The sequence below is a fragment of the Myodes glareolus genome, chromosome 8 (genome assembly GCF_982192425.1).
Source record: "Myodes glareolus chromosome 8, mMyoGla1.1, whole genome shotgun sequence".
In the NCBI taxonomy this organism is placed as follows: domain Eukaryota; kingdom Metazoa; phylum Chordata; class Mammalia; order Rodentia; family Cricetidae; genus Myodes; species Myodes glareolus.
In genome coordinates this window covers 21,804,929-21,824,639 of record NC_142033.1, presented here as the reverse complement: position 1 = coordinate 21,824,639, position 19,711 = coordinate 21,804,929, and the positions used below count along the sequence as shown (strand labels likewise).

At 36.1% G+C, this 19,711-nt stretch overlaps 1 protein-coding gene across 1 annotated transcript in view; it reads right to left on the bottom strand.

The window, feature by feature from the left end:
* The window catches only part of LOC125408185 (transmembrane protease serine 11D), a 63,595-nt gene that overhangs the window by 18,699 nt on the left and 25,185 nt on the right, over window positions 1-19,711 (bottom strand). Inside the window, exons 3-6 of the mRNA XM_087908933.1 lie at window positions 19,375-19,496; window positions 16,309-16,427; window positions 9,843-9,910; window positions 3,417-3,571 (exon numbers count right to left, since the gene is read on the bottom strand). Of these exons, the coding sequence (XP_087765059.1) occupies window positions 3,417-3,571; window positions 9,843-9,910; window positions 16,309-16,427; window positions 19,375-19,496 (464 nt within the window). The remainder of the gene's footprint in view (window positions 1-3,416; window positions 3,572-9,842; window positions 9,911-16,308; window positions 16,428-19,374; window positions 19,497-19,711) is intronic.

Below are 19,711 nucleotides of genomic sequence, written 5' to 3'. Positions count from 1 at the left end.
GTTTTCACTTAGGTTTACAACCCTCAGGTGATACTCCATCACTGAAGGAAGTTTGGGCAGAAGCTCAAGACAGGAACCTGGAGGCAGGAATGAAGCAGAGGCAATAGAGGAGTGCTGTTTATTGACTTGCTTCTCACAGTTTGCACAGCTGATTTTCTTATATTATCCGGGACCAAGGTTGGCACCACCTATAATGGACTGGGCCCTTCCACTTCAAACATTAATCAAAAATATAACCCACTAGCTTGCCCACAGGCCTATCTTGGCAAAGAACGTGTTCTATTGAGATTCCTCTTCCCACACGGCTCTAGCTTGTGCCAAAAACACTAGCCAGGAAAGTCATCCCTTGCCGACTTGACACACTCAGCAACAAATTTTCCTTTCTCATTTGTTAGTATCACAATATAAAGCATTTAACCTTTATAAAAGGCTCACAGTCTTTAAAGTTTAAAAACTTTAAAAGTTCAGTCTGTTTAAAATATACAGTGTCACTTTAAAATTCGAAAGTTTCTCAAAGGTCTCATAGCTGTGTGTTCCTATAAAATCAAAATAAGTAAAATACTTCCTTATTCCAAGAGGGAATAACCAGAGCACAGTCAGTATCAAATCAAAGCAAAACAGAAGTCCTACAGTACAAATCTCAGTGTCAGACATCTGGGACTCACTCAAGATCCTTTGGTTTCCAAAGGGCTTAGGCAGTTCAACCCCCCCCCCCCCCCGCCCCGTAGACTCTGGCCAGCTTTACTCCATACCTGCTCCTGTTCTTGGTAATCACCTCATGGTACTGGCGTCTACAAAATGCTTGGTCCTCCTGCAACTGGGTTGTACCTATACCAGTAGCGTTTCTTGGACTCTTTTTTGGGGACTACATGAGGCCAAGTCTAAAGTTCTCTGCATAATCCCTTTAATCCTGGAACTTCTATTGCAACTGAGGCTGCACCTCTGCCAGTGGCCTCTCCTGGCCTCCCACTGCTTCAGACCTCATGATCATGGCCTTCATGACCTCTTTATTTTCAAAGCCAGTATGACCTAGGAAACTCTTACTTCTTACCAACTTCAGCTACCAGAAGCAGGGGTAACCTTAGGCCCCTCGGGATCACAGTTTCTGTGTGATGACCCTGAGGAAACCCTTGCCAGAAAATTTCCCCTTAAGGATCCTGGCCTCTTGTTAATCACTGCTAATCCTTCGGTGACAGCTAACTAAAACCACAGATTTTTAATTCAAAACATTGAATGGCCCCAACAGAGTCTGTAAGGGTCGCATAAACTTCCCTCTAAAATTCCACAAGCCGTGCCACTGTCATGTTTCAATCTCAGCATTATCTTGGGAGTTCCCATAATAGCTCATTATGCTCTGAACACTCAATGGGTTTTTCTAGCCTAAAGGTCCAAAGTCCTTACACAATTTGCCCAAAACTAATCTCATCTATCATAGAAATTATCCCATGAACCTGATATCAGTTTTTGTGCTAATTAGGTTTCTATTGCTGTGATGAAACACCATAATCAAGAATGACATGGTGTGTGTGTGTGTGTGTGTGTGTGTGTGTGTGTGTAAGGTTTGTTTTGGTTTACAACACCAGATCACAATCCATCACTGGGAGAAGTCAGGGCAGGAAGTCAAGGCAGAAACCTGGAGGCAGGAATTGAAGCAGAGACCATGCAGGAGTGCTGCTTACTGACTGGCTCACCTGAATTGCTCAATTTTTTAACACACTCCAGGACCACTTGCCTGGTGGTACTGACCCAAACAACTGGTCCCTCTCATATCATTCACAAAGACAGAAAATGACCCACAGACTTGCTTACAGGCTGATCTTATAAAAGCATTTTCTCAGTTGAGTTTCCCCTTCTCAGATGACCCTAGGTTGTGTCAAGTGCACAAAAATCTAGCAGCACAATACCCATCAGTAATTTACAAGTATGGAGAGAAAAGTGGTGCATAAGGCCAGTGGAATATTACATAGCAATGAAACAACAGAATGCTGTCATTTGAGACAACATAGAACAAGAAGGCATTGTGTCTAGTAAGTCAGGATCAAGATAATAAATAATGTATGTTCTTGCTTTCATGTGGAAACTAAAACACTAAACTTACAGAGGTAGGGAATAGAATAGTTTTTATCTGCCCCTGTAAAGGGTATTTAGGAGGAAAGAATGGAGTGAGGACAGGCAATGGGATGGCAAGGAAGGATGGGTAGCAAGGATCGCTTTTCATGTTCTACTGTTGTCATGAACTATGGTTGACAACTATCAACGAATATTTTAAAATGCTTACCAGAGATGACTTTAACTGTCCCCCAAGCAAAGAACTGTTGAATGCCTGAATTGATAGCTAAGCCAGTTTCTCTGATCTAATCTTTATGTAATGCATATGTATTGAAATGCCCCAGCACCTTGTGTATAGGTCTAGTGACTACATGTTGGTGGGGGACAATTCTTCATTTTGTCAATTATGTTTTAAGTAAACGCTGATTGGCCAGCAGGAAGTATAGGTGGGACAATTAGATAGGAAGTAGATGCGGAGCAATGAGAACAGGTGTATTCTGGGAAGAAGGAAGCTCTTCCCTCAGTCCTGTTCAGACACCAAAGAAGCAGGATGTGACATGCCCCCCTGAAAAAGGTACTGAGCCATGTGGCTAACTTATACTAGAATAATGGTAACATAAGTTATATGAGCTAATACGAAGCCTGAGCTAATGGGTCAATCAGTTTTATAACTTATATAGACTTCTGTGTGATTCTTTGGGACCTACTGGCTGTGGGAATTGGGCAGGACAGAAACCCTAACAAGCAGCCCACTCTTCATGTTACAACATTCAATTCAAATATATCTTAAGTATTTTTATTTATTTTCAAGTTTTATCATAATAAATTTTATAAAACTAAAAAAGCATTTTCTCATTTTTCTTATTCAAATTTGAGATATCAGTCCTGAATTATATTTCCATTTTACAAAGATAAAACTAAGGCCATAAGTCCTTTCAAATTCCAACCTCTAAAATTCACTCCTATTGGAACCATCTTAACTTATATAATCAATTTCAGAAAGAAAATGAACTTTTTTTATCATGCTGTGTCTTTCTATACAGGACTCAAAACAATAGAAAAAGACATGGTAGAACAAGTTAAAATATATTGCCCTTGTGTGGACAGTATGAAATAGATCTCTTCCTATGTTGAAATTATTGTATTTAGGAAGAAAATCAATCTTCAAAATATTTATGACTATTAAAAGAGAAAATCTTAGACTGTTTATGTTAGAGAACTATATATTATATATTTAGAATTGTAGTACAGTTTTGGTGGTTCAATTACAATTAATGAGGTAAGATTCTCATTTAATTAATATATGAATTTGAATGAGTAATTTTGTAAGCTATATTAAAAAGGAAAGGCATAGAAATGATACTTGCATGTTATCTCATTTGAAGGGGCTATTTCCAAGTTTCCAGAATTATTCAGTATTTGTAGCACAGATTGGATTCTGCTTTTCATGGTTTTTTTATTGGCACGTTTACTAGATCGAAATTTCATGACAGCATCCGCGATCACACCATTCCCTTCTTTCCTGTAAGTCAAAAGAAACAGACACTTTCAATATTTTTGTGCTGTTTATATGCTCTTGATGAGACCTTCTTAAAAGAATTCATTTGGGAACACGTTTGCATAATGGGTACACTTAATGATATCGCACAATGCTATCTCCCAAATTTGGTTTTAATACAATCCACCGTAATCACCATACAGTACAGCATTTTGAAATCAGAATGCTCCCACCATGTGACTTTTTATAAACTATTTAAGTTTCTTAATACACTATGTCCAGAAATCTTACTGATTTAAATGGGTTTTTGTGATGATCTTATGATTAAATTGATAAGGAACTTTTGGAAAGAATGCATGGAAAACACTAAGGTGCACCACAATAATCATTAGCTGTTATTTGACTTAACAAGTTGAGAAAAATATTTATTGTCTTAAACTAACTTAAAAGTTGATGAGTTTTCAAATTTATGTGATAAAACATCAGTTTTGTGTTACACAGATGCAGTCATCTGACCACAACAACAAATTTATAGGCATATATTAAGATTTTACTTTTCTTTTTATTGACCACAGAGACTCATTTTTCACAATGAACTTGATATCAAAACCTAGATAACTTCTACTTTATTTCATATCAACAATGTTAGGTTGATAGTGTGCATCAAATAACAGTGTTGGTGGCAATGACGTAAACTGAGTGTCTCTGACTGGGTAAACAGAACGATTGTTATTAGTTAAACAGAAGCCTAGATTCAGAATTACTAAGGAATTTTGTAAGGCCTATTTCTGTTTATCATGAAAACCACTACCTCCTTTGTCTACCCCAAAGATCAACCACTGTGGGCTAAGGCATCTAGTTCTCAAATAAGTTCTACCAGCTCCAAGACTCCCACCCCACTGACTGTCGCTGAAAATTGGATTTCTTTCCTGACAAGTGTTGTTCTCCATCCCCTAGAACAGCAGTTTGATCTTATCCCCCCAAAGAAACATTTCTTTCTATCCATGGAGTGATCCAGTTTGATGGTTTCATTGAGCTCTCACTTAGAAATAATTAGCATTATGGGCCACCTCCACCATCTGGTCTTGGCTTGTGTTCTTTCTAGGATAATGTCAATTTTTTGCAATCTATAGTTATCGTTCAGGAGGGGATCTCGATTTAAAAAAAATGCCTCCATAAGATCAGGCTGTAGAGCTGGGTGGGGGTGGCACATTCCTTTAATCCCAGCACTAGGGAGGCAGAGTGGGGGCGGATGTCTGTGAGTTCGAGGCCAGCCTAGTCTACAGAGAGAGTTCCAGGCCAGCCAGGGCTACACAGAAAAACCATGTCTCAGCAATAAATAAATAAATAAATAAATAAATAAATAAATAATAAGATTAGGCTGTAGGATATTTTCTAAATTAGTCCTTGATGTGGGAGTACCCAGCCCATTGCAGGTGGTAACATCCCTGGCTGGGAGTCCTGGGTTCAAGAAGAAAGCAGGCTGAGCAAGATATGAGGAGCAAGCTAGTAAGCAGCACCACTCCACGAACTCTGCCTCAGCTTCTCCCTCCAGGTTCCTGCTCAGTTTGAACTCCTGTCCTGACTTCCCTCAGTGATGAACAGTGATATGGAAGTATAAGCCACATAAACCCTTTCCTACCCAGGTTGCTTTTGGCTATGATGTTTCATCACAACAATGGTAACCTTAAAATTAGGTCAGTTTGCTTCTTTTTGGGAAAAGTGCAGTAGGCAAATTTGGCCCAATTCCCCTTGTACACCTCTGTATACAGTTTCCTCTGCACAACTCAGAAGCCAGTTCAAATTGTAGACTTACCATCTGTCCCAGGAACTAATTTAGTATATATTTTTTACCAAGTACAAAACAACATTTTGTGATGCTAGACACTACTCTAAGTTCCAGTAATTGGTTGTGGTGAAATTTCCCTGTTGCCACTCTTGTGATTGGGCAACTTAGCTGGAGCAATAGACACTGAACAATTACAATTTATATATTGCTAAATCTAAGCAACTTTAAAATGCTATGTAAATGTTATATAAAATGGTATGAATTCTATTTCATATTCAAAACTGAACTCATAGGATAATGAGGAAAAATTCTAGTATCAAAAACAATCTGTTAAGTTACATATTCTAGAATATGTAATAGGCTTCCATTTAACAATTATGTAGCAAAACAGAGGCGTGATCTTTGGTGAGTGAAATATATGGAATTAGCATTTAGATTTCACACAACTGAACTCTACATGAGGCGTGGATTAAAGAGAAAAAATCCTGCTCACCATAAAGAAAGGGTTTATCTCTTTCCAAGGCTCAACTATAAATTGGGGAAAAGAGATTTATCCTCAGAAATTTGGAATCATGAACCTGGCTATGTAATATTTGTGTTTGTATTAATACTATCTATGCATTCTTAGACTCTTTAAGGTAGAAACAAGTTGGAGTAAAAAAGAAAAAAATGAGAACCTTGAAATTCTCAGCACAGTATTACCAGTGGAGAAGTGTATTTGAAGTGATTAATGATATAAAATAAAGAATTATAAATATGAGAAAATAGATGATTTAACCCCCCACCCCCACAGAAAAAAACGGTAAGTGGAATGTTATGGGTCATGCCTGTAATCATAACAATCCTACTAAGGCAGGAGAACTGAATGAGTTTGAGGCCATACAGTTAAGTCCTTATTTCAATCAAACTGAAAAAGAGCAAGCTGACAAAAGATCTGGTAAAATGGTACTCATAAAAAAAGTCCTTAGTGAAATGATAACTTTACAAGTTGTTTGCAAATCATATCGGTCAAAGCTAAAAAAATGTAGTTAAATGAGAGAAGAATATGAAGAAGTTACAGTGTCTAACAACAGTTGAAATGAACATAGACATTAGACACAACGAAGTTCAGTGTAAACTGAATTAATGCTAAAGAGGAGCACACACAAAAGAATTCAACTAGTAAGAATTATTCCTAATTCATAAATATATGATGTCTTAGATTGCAATGAGTCTGAAGCATATTTATAAAAGAAAATAAGAATTTAAGTACATCATATTAAAACTAAATTCCAAAGACCAAGAAATTAATCCTCTAACAAAAATAGAGAAAAGACTAGCTGAACATGAGGAACAAAGAAACTAAGAATAGAATTCTTTAAAATAACGAGAGAGGGCAGTAGGTCACAAAATATTTTAGATGCTGAAAAGTCACTACTGTCTTAGGATGTTACCTGGACCAGAGTACAGGTCTCTAGAATCCATATGAAAGCCAGGTAGATGTGGTAGCCTACCTGTACCCAGTCCCTGGGAAGCAGAGATAAGAAACCCCAGATGAAGATGACTGGACAGACAAGCATGAAAGGCAAGCTCCAAGACCAGAAGAAAGATCCTCGGTATTGAAGGTGGACAATAAACAAAGCAGACATCCCATGACACCCTTGGGTCTTCATATACACACTTTTATGTGTACATGTGCACCTGACCACACATGTGCCTATACACATACATAACTGCACACCACACTCATACACCTGTAAAAGGAAATATGGTATAACTAGAACATCGCCAGTGAAAATTTATTACCACAGTGATTATTTATTGTTAACACTGATAATAATAAAACAAGACTGCCAAATTTCTTATATCATTTGGAAAAAGTTAGAAAATTATGCTGGTCATTCTTAATATTTTATTGATATTCACTAAAATAGGATAACTAGAACAGAAAGCCCATAAACTAGTAAAAGAAAAAATTGAAGAAAACAATGCCATTCACAAGGCAAGAGAGTAGGAAAAAGAACTATAAGTGAGGATAAAGAATATAAAAGATTATGAAATAAAACTAAACATATACGCTATCACAAAAATTGAGGGTTGGCTAAATGTGCCTGGAAAGGGTAAAATCAGTTAGAGAGTACACAATGTCAGCATAGTTTTGATTGTCATAGGAAAAAAAAAATCTAGCCTAGAATGACGTACATAGTTCTGAATTAAGTGGATAAAGATGTATTTCATAAATAAAACCTGAGTTAAAGTCAGTTTAGTCATTTTAAGATTAGAGATGAGATTTGTGTGTGTGTGGGGGGTGATTTTTTGAGACAGTGTTTCGCTGTGTAGCTTTGGTGTCAGTCCTGGAACTTGCTTGTAGACCAGGTTGACCTTGAACTCACAGAGATCCACCTGCCTCTGCCTCCCACATGCTGCGATTAAAAGCTTGCTCCACCAGCGCCCAGTTTAGAGATGAGATTTTAAGATGAAAAACTACTGTTTAGATTTAAAATAAAAATCTCAATAAAAGGAACAATTGATAAAAATATATAACTAAACAAGTTTTAGTATGATTCACATAAAGTTTTTGAACACTTTAGTGGGAATCTATGTTATAATTCTATTTATAGAAAGTTAGAAACCATTTAGAACATGTCTATATGTCAATTATGGATACATTTATATGATAAAAATATAGGTGTAGACATAAGAAAGAATATGCATTTTTCCATTCAGACTACTTAAAGTGCTTATCTGGAATCACAGTACTTTTTGATATCCTCACTATGATCTTATTTAGGCCTCTTGTATCCCTACTTTTTATTGCTGTTGCTCCTCAGGAGCTTCCTGCTTTTATTGCTGGTCCTCCAACTTTGTGTTCTAGCAGTGTAGTGATCCTTTAAAACATGTGTGTGTTCATTTGACGGACAAACATATTTATAGAGAAGAGGTCAACTTCATGTGGGGCCATCTACTTCAGCTGTTGAGACAGAATCTCTCATTCGCCTGGAATGTCTCAAGCTGCAGTGGTTAAGCAGTGAGCACAGAGGATCCCCCTACTCTTCGTTCCCATCCTGGGTTTATGAGAATTTGACAGCATGCCAATTTTTAAAAAGCATGGGTTCTAGGGAATCAAACTTAGGTTCTCATGCTTGTATAGAAAACAGTTTACTGACTCGGCTAATTCCCCAGTTTGTGATCCTTTAAAAATCTTAAATTGACCATATCACTCTTCTCAATGACTTCCGCGGCCACTCAGAACAAACTCCCCAATCTTTTACCAAAATCTGCCTGACCTTGTTTCTGTCTAGATCTCTGATTACCACCATCACCTTTGACTTTATTCTACCTTCACAGACATCCTGTTTGTCTGTTGATATTACTGTGTAAAGAATTTGTTATTTGCAAAGCTCATCTTCATCTTTTCCATTTTTCTGCTCAAATATCATTTCATCATAGAATGCTTCTTAATCTCATTTAATCCTCAGCCCCATCCTGGATTCTATCTAGTGAAACATTTCTCTGATATTCATCTATGCTTTATTTTTGGTGGTGTTGTTCCTTCCCTGGAAGCCATCCCTGTCAAAATTGAAAAACAGTTTTGTTCTTTGTTAAATGCATGTTTTATGCCTTGAATTGATTACAGCATCTTACACATGGTAAGTATTTCTGGAACAGTTATTTGATAGATAGCAGCCAGTGGAAAAAGAAGAAATGGCATTGGGGGTGAGTGGAGTATGACTGAGACTAAAACCACATTGTTAAATGTATCTTGAAAAAATAACTGAAATATAGTAAAATGTTGAATTTGACAAATATGGTGGTTGATACAGGTGTGGAATACTTATTTTATGTACTTTGCTAAATGCTAAAATATTTTAGGGAAAGTGGCTGTGAAGGTTCACCTGAGACCTGAAACATAAGTAAGATGGCTGCATGAAGGTGCATTAAGCATGTTGCTTATTATCTGTATTTTGGTGGTTTAACATTTGACAACTTTTCCATCTTGGAGAACGCCCCTCCTAGGGTTAACTATATTCTTGATGGTAGAAAACCATAAACCCTTGAGTATGTTTTTCAAATAAAGACACACCAATTCAGAGTCATCACCTTCATATAACTCCTGTCTTTGGTTTTTAAACTTAAGTCACTTTTTGCCACAAAATTCTGCACTAGGTACAAAGCAAGTGGACAGAGTCCCTTTACCCCAGAATTCTGACTCCACCTATTTCTCCCAGAATTCCATTTAGTTTTCCCTGCCTATCTCTATTCTTTTGCCCTATCAGGCCAAGCCAGTTTTCTTTATTAATTAACCAACTCTATTCACAGCATACAAAGAGAGATCCCACATCACAATAGCAAAATAAATATAGCATTTTACTTCATCTTTTAAGCTGGCCCATTTCTTATTATTTTTATTTTCATCTTATTATAACAGTTACACGAATATACCATTTAATATCCACAGTGCAAACAGAAGTCAAACATACCAAGCTGCATCTTTGCAAATATGGTTTTTGTTATGCTTTAACTTACCTGAGTTTGACAACATGTGTTCTGATAAACTCACTTTTTAAATCTGATTCTCGGAATGCATTAGTAATCTGTAGAAAGAAAATGGGAAAATAATCTCACTGAAATTGCAATCTCTTCTTTCTATTCAATGACTCTGTAACGTGGGTGTTATACGTTGAGAAGTAGAAATCTATCAGGTGAGGTCAGCTCAGTTTGTCACAGATAGCATAGAACTAATATAGGCTGATAGTGTAATCTTCTGATGTGGGTCCTATTTCACAGCTATTAAGCAAAGAGGATCTGGACAGGGCATGCCTTCAATACAAATTTTTCTAACTACATCAAATGTTTTACTTCATGAGACCTTATGATATATGATTTGCTAGCTGTGAATGAGGTAGTTGGGGTGAGATTCAAGTCAACATTAGGGAAATCCTTTCACACAACTCGATATGTGTGTGCTTCACAATGACTGAGTATCAAATGGTTGAAATCAGGCTAAGGTTAATTAGTGGTTAATTAGATGATTAAGACTGATTACTGATGAAAATCTGAAGGGAAGGTGGAAAGAAGCAAAGAACAGTGCTTCCCTGTTAGTTTTTTGATTCTAGACGAATCTACAGTCATTAATTATAGCATTTGTTGATAATTTCTTGATCTAACAACCTTAGCTATTTCCTAGGAGAGGTAGTTGTCTTGTCAGTTAACAAGGAACATTTAGTCAGAGTTCTCCTGTGGTACAGGGTCAGGTATGTTGCAGTTTTATAGTAGAAAATGGATTGCTTTCACTTTCACTGCTGTTGACCCCAGTGTATGTCAACATGAGATGGTAGAAATGAGGAGTTAGGCAGTATGCTAGGCATTATATTTATCTAGGAGTTGAAATAAGCTTTTTCTCCAGCTGATAAAATTTATATGAGTTCTATAATACCACAACTTTTAAAATCAATTCCCATTAGCAGATTAATAGCACAACCATTGATGTGGGAAAACAATTTTGTTTTCCCCATATAGACTTTACATTTTATTAAAAATAGTGAACTTTGACTATATTAAAATCATTTTTATTTCCTTTTAAAATTAAGGAAATGCAACAACTTTACTGAAAAAAGCAAAAATCACTGAATTATATAGTGTGAAGTGAACTATTTCTATCATGATCTATATTTCAGTTATCTACGTAAAAAGACATGGGTTACTATGTTTATTAAGAGCTTGAGTCATAAATGCTCCCTACCAGACTATCCAAATGAATTAATTTTTATACTCATTTGGTTTTATGATCTGTTGTATTGATATTTCTTATAACATTGGGGGAACTAAGTAAACAATAAAGAAGAAGGGATTTTGTGTTTTCCTCATGATTGATGGTTGGTTTTAGGACTCTCTTCATGTTATAGAATGCTCTTCTCTGGGAGGCTTACTGTGTTCTGAAGGAAAATGGAGAGCAGTGGATTTTGGGGGAAGGACTGGGAAGGGTGGAAGAAGAGGAAACTGCGGTTGGTACTGAAAGAAAAAATAAAGAGAGAAAAGAAAGCTCTAGCATTCTTACCAGTTCCACTGATGATTTGTAAAGACTAATGTGAATTATATGTCATTTAAATAAACTCCAAAAATTAAAACATAAGTGACCAGCATTATCCATATTAATAAAGCAGATCATATAAAAGCATTACAAATAGAATTAAAGTATAATTGTCACATTTTTGCCTTCAGAAAGGAAACACTGTAGCTGCTCTCTGTGTGTTCTATAAGCCACTGTTCCTAGTCTATTACCTAACAACTAGAGTGTGTTCTGTTATCTGTGAGGTGAATGGTAGAGATGATGTTTTGCGGTCTTCTTTAATATCCATAATCATATTTTGCCACTTTAAACTCAGAGATTTAAAGCACTCAGTTTTCAAGGTAGAAAGGAAATAAGGTGTGTGGTTATGGGATCTGTCTACTGTAACACTGGTCTGCAAGTGTGTGTGTGTGTGTGTGTGTGTGTGTGTGTGTGTGTGTGTATGTGTGTGTGTGTATGTGTGCAAACTATACTGCTCTTTTTTGAATAGGCAATGGAGGGGAGTGGGTCGGGGGAGAGGGAAGATGAAGCAGAGCTGGGAGGAGTGGAGGCAGCTGAAACTGCAATTGGAATGTATTGTACGAGAAAAGAATCTATTTTCAATAAAAATAAACAATAAATGAAATGAATTTAAAAATTACAATTAAATTTAAAACATTAAAAAATTGTAAATAAAGACTAAGATAAATAAAAAAGTTACTTTCCCCCTTTATTTTGGATCTGAGCTTTTATCAACTGAGCCCTTTCTTCCATTTTTAAAAGGATGGGTGTCCTGGAGGTAATGCTCCTCTGATCTCTGTCTCCCCATGCATTTCCATTGTCTTGTTTGTTATTTACAGGAATGCTGTTTTGCAAATTTTGAGGAGGACAATATTTATGGTTTACTGAGACCTACAAAAAATATCAATTTTTCTATTCAGAGACATGATACCCTGGTTTAAATGCTGGTCCTTTATTCTTTTATTTATAAAAATATTATTTTATAATTCTATAAGCATTTATTCTTCTACAGAAAGATACATGTATATACTAACTATGAATATCATACAACCAAAAATTCAAGGAAAAAATTTAAACATTAACTATATTGTCAAGATACAGCACTTCAAACATAACCTGGTAATGATGTAGGCAAAGATTGATCTTGTGGAAGAGAGCACAAGACAAAAGATAGAACAGGGAGAGTTTAGCGTGTGATAAAAGTGATAACAAGTACATCTCTTGCACCAAAAAGCTACCCACACAAACCAAAAAGTCCTGCAAAAAAGTCAAATAAAGTCTACTGAAAGAATTTAAAAATCTGCTTATATAGAAGTTTTTAAATAAGATCTTATGGTCCCATATGCAATAATGCTTATTAGGTGTTTTAAATTGTATACTTCTGAATCCATTAATATTTAAACATATAAAATTAAATGAAGATATACTTTTTGAGGAAAAGAAGGTGATAGCATATAGTTGACTCTACTGTAAGAAAAACATGTGTGTTTTTGTCTGTGTAGTGGATTCAGTTTGCTAGGAAGGCAGCTCAGACCTTGAATGACTAGTACTAGATATGTACCCCCATTGGCCTTTTTTGAATTTTCTTCTGTACATTTTATGTGTGTCCTGACATTTTTATGTATTGTGTAGAATCTAAATAAAAACAATAAAATTACCTTCATTTTAATGGTAAAGGGTATATACATACTTTGTGATTTATATTTTAGAAAATGTTTGAGAATAATTTAAGGATGACAAGGTTTAATACGTGTCTATATGTATGTATGCATCTATTCTAAGACATTAAGTATTTTGCAAAGATATATAATATTTCTTTTTTCTCTCATGCCTTTATGTTGCTGAATATATGGTATTTCTTATGCCAGTTATTTCCAGTTAGTTTCTCTCAGTTCTGTGTGTGTTTGGTTAAGGTTGAGTTGACCTCCTGTATCTGACCTGATCTGTCTGGAACTGAATGACCCCATTAAGACATCTGCTGTGTTAATAAGAAGCTGGGTCCTGATCCCCACAGTGAAGCTTGATCCTTTCAATATTTAGTTAATCCCAGAAATGCTACATGGCATTATTGTGTAGATATGGGTACTTCTCATAAGTAACTGTTTATGACAATATCGCTCCAGGTTTAGATCATTGGTCCTTCCAAGAACTTTTGGAGGCTCATGGGTTGAGCACCAAATAGACAATTTCTTAGCACAAATGATGCAACTGAACTCTCTAATTTTAAAGAACAGACTGAATGGAGAAAGTGCGAGAAAGGGAGAGTTGGTATGTTCAAGGGGAGTTTAAGTACAGTGTTTGGAGCCTTGGTTCTTTGCGTTATGCAATGATGCCAGAGACATCTTGGATTAGGTTGCGATTATTGTGTTATGCATGACAGAATTTTTAGTGTAGGTATGATTTAATTACAAGAAACAAAGATGCTTAATCATTTTCTTCTGTTAGTCTTAAAAATTTAAGTACCAAAGCAATGCATTTTTGCATTGTATATGTTGGAATGCTTGATTTTAAAAATTGCTGTTTGAATGTCTAGCTTAAAATTCATTTAAAAAAAGACAATAGTCAAATAAAATTTGACTTGAGATTGAGAGAACTTCCAATAATTTTTAAGCAAGTTCTGTGCTGACTGGTTTTATGTCAACTTGACACAGGATACAGTCACTTGACAAAAGGGAATCTCAGTTAAAATAATTACTCAAGATCAGGCTGTAGGCAAGCCTGTAGCCTTTTTTCTTAATTTAATTAGTGATTGATAGGAGAGTGTGAAGTCCAATGCGGGTGGTGCCGCCCCTGGGCTAGTGATCCTAGGTTCTATAAGAAAGCAGATTAATTAAGCCATGAGGAGCAAGACAAAAAGCAATACTCCTCTTCAGTCTCTACATCAGCTCCTGCCTCCAGGTTCCTCCCCTGCTTGAGTTCCTGCCCTCACTGCTTTTAATGATGAACTGTTATATGGAACTATGAGTAAAGTAAACCCTTTCCTTCCAAAGTTGCTTTTGCTCGTGGTGTTTCATTACAGCAATAGTGACCGTAAGATAGGCCCTAAACATGCTTTAGCATTTTGTACTTATGTGGAATGTGTTGTCATTGATAATTATCAAATGAAATTATCAGTTAATTGAAAAACCTTGCAGATACTTAGAATTTTGCTCTATCAAATATGCAGCCAAGATTAATTTTTTTGTAAAAATAAACAATAATATCTACCTCATTAGTATGCAAATTTCCTTTATATTTAATAAATGGAATATATATATATAAAACTAGCATCAAGGTGATATCTAAACTAATTATTCCTTTCATGGTGAACATATTTTTCTAGTACCTCTTACTTTACATGCTTGTTTTAAAGTTATCTATGATTTATTGTTAGCAATTGTTTGATTTGTGTCTTTAATTTATATACTATATGTTGAATAATACAGAAATATTTTTCTGACAGCCTAGTGTGGTGGTTTATGCCCTTTAATCGCTGTACTCAGAGGCAGAGATAGGCAGATCTCTATGAATACAAGGTCAGTCTGGTCTATATACTGAGTTTCAGACCAGCCAGGGTTACATGGTGTGAACCTGTCTCACTAAAACAAACAACACACACAGACACCAAACAAACAAAAAAACAAGACCATTTCTTAGCACAAAAGGAGTCACAACTGGAAAAAGTTTAAGAAACTCCACCGTGTTGTGTGGTCACAGGAACACAAGCATGTTGAGAGTTTAATGGAGAAAACATGACAGAGATCGAACAAAGCTCTTCAGGGAGACTTATAGCTCGCTGTGCATTTTTTTCTGCTCAAACTTCTAAAGTTTGACTCCCAGTGAAGTTCACCTCTAAGTTGTGTGACAAGTTGCTTATTCAGTTCCACAGCAATGATAGTGCTCATTGGAGATTAACTTCTGTCTCTCAGAGTGTGGTGTTTAGACAGTGTCAGAACCACTTTGGAACTAGTTAAAAATGTGTATTGGTGAGGACGGGTGACTAAGATTTATTGAATTAGAAGTTGAGTCAGGGGCCCAAAAATCTGAGGCTTAATGAGACTATCACTTGGCTGTGTTATATGTTAAAGTTTCACAAGCTTTGGATTAATTTACATATTTAGATCTTTTCAAAATGGAGAGGAAAAGTGAGCAATTTTAGGCTGGCCAAATTCAGCCCAGGCCTGAAAGCTAGCCAAGCTCTCTGTTGATGCACGAGTGCCAGGGATCTACTTGTGAGGACAGGGCAAGTAGACGGAGACATCTTCATGCATGAGGCAAGCTTGCTTTGAATGTTTCTGTTCAAACTATTAGGCCTATCATCACACCAGCTTGGTATCTGAATTGTCTTATTCCTTGTATGGTGAACTTATTTAATTATTTTGGTTTTTGGAGACAGGGTTTCTCTGTGTAACCGCCTTGGCTGTCCTGTAACTCATTCTGTAGATCAGACTGGCATTGAACTCAGAGATCTACCTACCTCTGCCTCCAAAGTTCTGGGAATAAAGACATGCGCCATGATTGCCTGACTGTAAGCATATCTTTTACATCTGCTACTTTACATGTTTACTTGAATAATGAAAGAAAAAAGAAAGAGTGAAATAAATATAAAAGGGTGGTCTCAATACTTAACCACACAAACAACAGATTTCCCATCTTTGAAGTCATAATCAAATAAAATCCATATTCTTTATGGCCTTCCTACTTTGTTATAATCATGACAGGAGAAAATATGAATAAGAACTAGTTAAAAAAATTATAATTAAGAACTAGCAAAAACATTAACTCAGAGAAAGCCGAGAAACAAATTTCTCACTTCTCAAGGGAAGAAAAGATACAGAATATTCTTTCAGTAACATTATTATACGAAAATATTATTAGCACATTAGGAGTCTTACTGTTTTCATTTTATGCTGAAATAAAAAAGAAAAACACGCGTTAACCTACCATCGATTCAATCCTTTCGCTCAAATGCCTGTGCTCTTGCGTAGCCGGGGAATTTAGTGCCTCAGTGTATTCAACATTTAGGATTTGAAAGCTGCTATGGTAGAAGTAGGCTTTCTTGTCTGGAGGAGAAAGGAAGGCAGGATTACTCTAGTGCTGCTAAGGAGATTAACTTTTAGAGAAAGAAAAGTCCATACTTAGTATAAATGTAGCAGGATTATTTTCTTTTGAGTTTTCAAAAGACGGGCAAAGCTAAGATTGTTGAGGTAAAAGAAGTAGGCCTAGCATTAATTGGATCTTTTAAAGTTGTACAGAGTACTATGATTTTTGTTAATATTACATCTAAGTAATATTTTGTTTTACTCACTCAGTAAGCATTGATATAAATTTATGATATGTGATTGTTCATTGGTAAAACACCAATTCGAGTAAGGGAATAGCTTTAAATTGTCAAATATTCTTTTTTAGAAATTAGTTATTTTATGTGTGTGTGGTAAATGTGTGTATGCCCTTATGTGCTTGTGTATGTACGTGTGTGTGTGTGTGTGTGTGTGTGTGTGTGTGTGTGTGTGTGTGTACAGATTAGAGCTAAGTGTTTTGTTTTTTATCGGACTTAGGTTTTTGACACAGTGTTTGGAATTCAACACTCCAGTTAGACTATTTTCTGGAAAACCCCATGATGTGCCTGTCTGTGCCCACTCCCGTTATACACCCATGAATCTTGCCTAGAATTTACAGGTGAGCTTGGATAACTGATCCTACATACAATGAACAATCTCCCCAAGCCTTTAAACAATAGTTTTGTAGATGGTTTATTGATCTGACAGCTTTCCTGGAATAAGAGAAACTTTCTCACAGAATGTCTAGTCCGGCTGCATATAGTGAGGTATTTTCATCAAGAGAGTCTTCTGAAAAAAACATTCAGTGCAAAGATGTCAAGAATCCTTAAAATACACATATGTAACTAAGAGAATTATGAATATGGACCTAACTTAGCAGAACCTCTTGGGAAAAATTTCTCCTTTCCTTTGATCATACACATAACTCATAGAGAAATAACTAGAATAAGGAAGAACTAATAAACCTAGGGGTAAAGTAGTTCATTTAAATCAGGGTGGAGCAGGTCATTTGTATTTCATACATGATCACGAGGTTCTGACTGGAATATGATTGCCTGGGTATCTCTTTCTTATTTATGTTTGAGAATGTGGTGTCCTGTGACATTCGTTAATTTAATATGAAGCTCAATGATAACTTCTTTTTTTGCATCTATAATTTATTTGATGACTAATTTCATGTAATTTGACAGTAAGATGTTGAGAAAAATTCTACTTAGTTATAGCCTTTGCATCTGATCATCTGGAATGATTATTCCTCATTACTAGTTCTCTTTAGCATTGATAATTTTATTTTTAATCATTTTTGACTTTTTATAATAGGACATATCATGAATTATGCCATTTCCTTTTCTATTCATATCCATACATATTTATTTGCACACCATATATGAGGGTTAACATAATTATTTCTAAAATAAACTCAAAATGTATTTTAAGGGAAAGTTATGTTATCTAACAATATGTTTTGTGTATTAAAACTCAAGAAATAATATTAACTCTCATATTATTTATATTATTACATAATTGCCATACATTATGGTACATGATATAATTAATTTTGTATATTTAGATTTCTGAAATAATGATTACCAGGATTTTAAAGAAACCTATACATATATTTTGTATATTACTTTTTCTTGTACTAATGATATAGCATAAACTATTTTAAAGGCTAACTAATACTAAAATCATCCATCTTACTTAAATTTAGCATTGCAGCTTTGTATTTCTGAGTATCAGGTAAACTTATCTACTGATCACAGTAGCAGTTCAGCATTTGAGACTTTCAGGAGACAGCATGGCTTAGCAAACACTTAGGCACATCTGAATTTCATGCGGTGAAACTCAAGGTTGTTTGCAGTATTTTGCTTTCATGATCTTATCAGGCTATTAAATGAAAAAGACAGGAGAGCAGGGAGGGGAGCAGAGAAAAATGTAGAGCTCAATAAAAATCAATAAAAAAAGAAAAAAACAAAGCAAAGCTATTCAATGTTAGTGGGAAAGAAGTAGCGAGTGATTTTATTCTTCGATCTAGAATGTTTCTCATCTGTGCAACAATGTTTGTTATATTAAAATGGTAGGCTTTACTTGGGGTCTCGTCCTTCTTTCCCCTTGGTCCGTTGAGCACTGGACCACAAGGGCAAAGGAAGCAGGAATAGCAAGCAGGTCCTTGTCCACCCTGTGGTATGAAGGACATAGCCTTCCGGAGACTGCTTCAGTGTTATAGCTCAGCTTTAGTCCAGAGATGGGGGGAAATAAAGGCTGGGGAAGTGACTGGGCATTAAACAGCATATGGCTATCATACGGTTCCTTATGCGGCAGCAGGGTCCTATAGAAAACTCCTAGACTGATGTCAACATACCCTATGGGCAGCAGGGGGAAAGGCTCTGCAGGGAACTGTGTCAAGGGTCACACTAAAGATAAGTCAGGTTCTACAGGGAACTGTGTCAAGGGTCACACTAGAGATAAATCAGGCATCTCCAAAGAAGGTCAGGTAGAGAGCAGGAAGCCTCCTTCCTGGGAGGGAGTGGGAGGGAGCCCTCCGCTTCCCTAGCTTGGAGAGAGCTGCCAGACCATGGCAGACTGCAACCTCCGACCAGCAGGGCCACCCAACTTTTGGTTAGTTTGAAGTTTTTGAGGGGGTGTTTCATGCATTCCAGGATGGCCTTATAGTCTTGACATAGCCACAGATTACTTTGAACTTCTGGTTCTCCTGTTTCCACCCACCAAGTACTGGGATAGTTTGTATATTTTAAAAAGCAAAAGTATTACTTCCCTTTCCCCCAAAAAGCAATCAAACGACAAATCAAATTAAAATACTCCTTGAGAAGAAATGTTGATATATATGAATATATAAACAATGTTCCTGCGTGTTCAGAAATAGATATAGAGGAAAGACTATGTTTTGAATCTGAGACACATTTAATTATTTAATCTGAAAGGTACTTACCAAAAGCTAAGAAGTGGATAAGGAGACCTACAGTCATGGCCAGGAGCAATACGGTCGTTATGACAACAAAAGCTACTATGAACGGACTGAAGAACCTTGACCGTGGTATCATTGATCTTGGCCTGAGAACAGGAATCAGAGAAAAGAAAGCCACTCAGTTCACATGGAAATGCACATTCCACTGTCCATGGCTGTCTTTCTGAATCTCTTTGCTTGTCCATGAATCTGATAATAGAAGCATAGTTGTAGGAATCCAACCTGAACCCACCGGGATGTTCTTAATACTTTCCTTTCAGTATTTTCTCTCTTTTTTTGGTCATAGAACTGTTTTTGTTTT